We start from the raw sequence: 1,041 nt of genomic DNA on the forward strand, positions 1-1,041 counted from the left end.
TCCGATGAAGAAGCAGAAGTGGATGCGACACGGCCACAAGACGCGGACGGCCAGCATGAGGAATGGATGCTCCCTTCGTGGCCGCCACAACCTTGGCATGGAGCCACGGCCGGATCCCACTGCTCTGGGTGTGTGGCTAGTGCTGTACTGCATGCATGTGGAGCGCTCTGGGGAGAATTGTACAGTGCACACCAACGAGGCTGGCGACGACATCATCATGATGTGCAATGACTGCATTCATGCCTTGGAATGTAAGCACTAAACACTGGGTCGGGGGAACGAATGTGTGGCAACATATGTATTTGATGGGTTTTGGCGGCTGCTTTCCTGTGGGATGTTGTTCGTTGTGGCCGGTTCTGGGGTAGGCTGCTGGGACATACGCATTTCATGAGAATTTGCATGCGGTGCTTTCGTTGCCGATCATGTGTGCTGGGTGTTCATGCATGATGCACACAACCGCACTGGTTATTCTGGCTGGTCTGCCCTGCCTGTGGCTGCTGCCTCCGCATCCAGGCGGACGCATCCCGGAGGCTGCTCTCGCACGCTATGATGGTGGAGACGTGCCGGAAATCAATCAGGATGGGCAGCATCTGGAGTGGCCTACCGTGCTGGAAGCCAACATACTGGGGCTGGGCCATGTGCAGCAGCAGATCTACATGCTTAAGGTTAAGAACCGGCCGCCTGACTTGCAGCCCATCACCGTCACAATGCACAAGATAGCCATGGCGAACCCATCACTCGATCAGTGGGTGGACACCATCCCATGCCCTGCTGTGTCGTTGCCGGAGAACATCACCGTCCTCTGCATGGATGTCGTCAGCAGCAAGGAGGAGCTGCTAGAAAAGCTCAAGAGCACCAAGGTGTTGTCCATCCGAGCAGCTAATATTGTGGCCTGGGTCAACTACCTCAGCAACCTCACCTCCGAGAGGCATATCGATGACCAAGCGATGAAGGAGTGGCAGGCAATGGACCCAGAGTGTCACAAGCGGACAACACACCGGAGGATGCTGGTCTCGAGGAGCTCGGAGTTCTGGTGCCTGT

General features: G+C 56.4%; 1 protein-coding gene across 1 annotated transcript in view; it reads left to right on the forward strand.

The window, feature by feature from the left end:
- Positions 1–1,041, forward strand: part of VOLCADRAFT_101034 (uncharacterized protein) — a gene marked incomplete at both ends in the record, with an annotated part of 9,578 nt that overhangs the window by 2,257 nt on the left and 6,280 nt on the right. Inside the window, one exon of the mRNA XM_002959499.1 lies at positions 514–1,039. Within this exon, the coding sequence (XP_002959545.1) occupies positions 514–1,039 (526 nt within the window). The remainder of the gene's footprint in view (positions 1–513; positions 1,040–1,041) is intronic.

Source organism: Volvox carteri, assembly GCF_000143455.1.
Source record: "Volvox carteri f. nagariensis unplaced genomic scaffold VOLCAscaffold_302, whole genome shotgun sequence".
NCBI classification, from domain to species: domain Eukaryota; kingdom Viridiplantae; phylum Chlorophyta; class Chlorophyceae; order Chlamydomonadales; family Volvocaceae; genus Volvox; species Volvox carteri.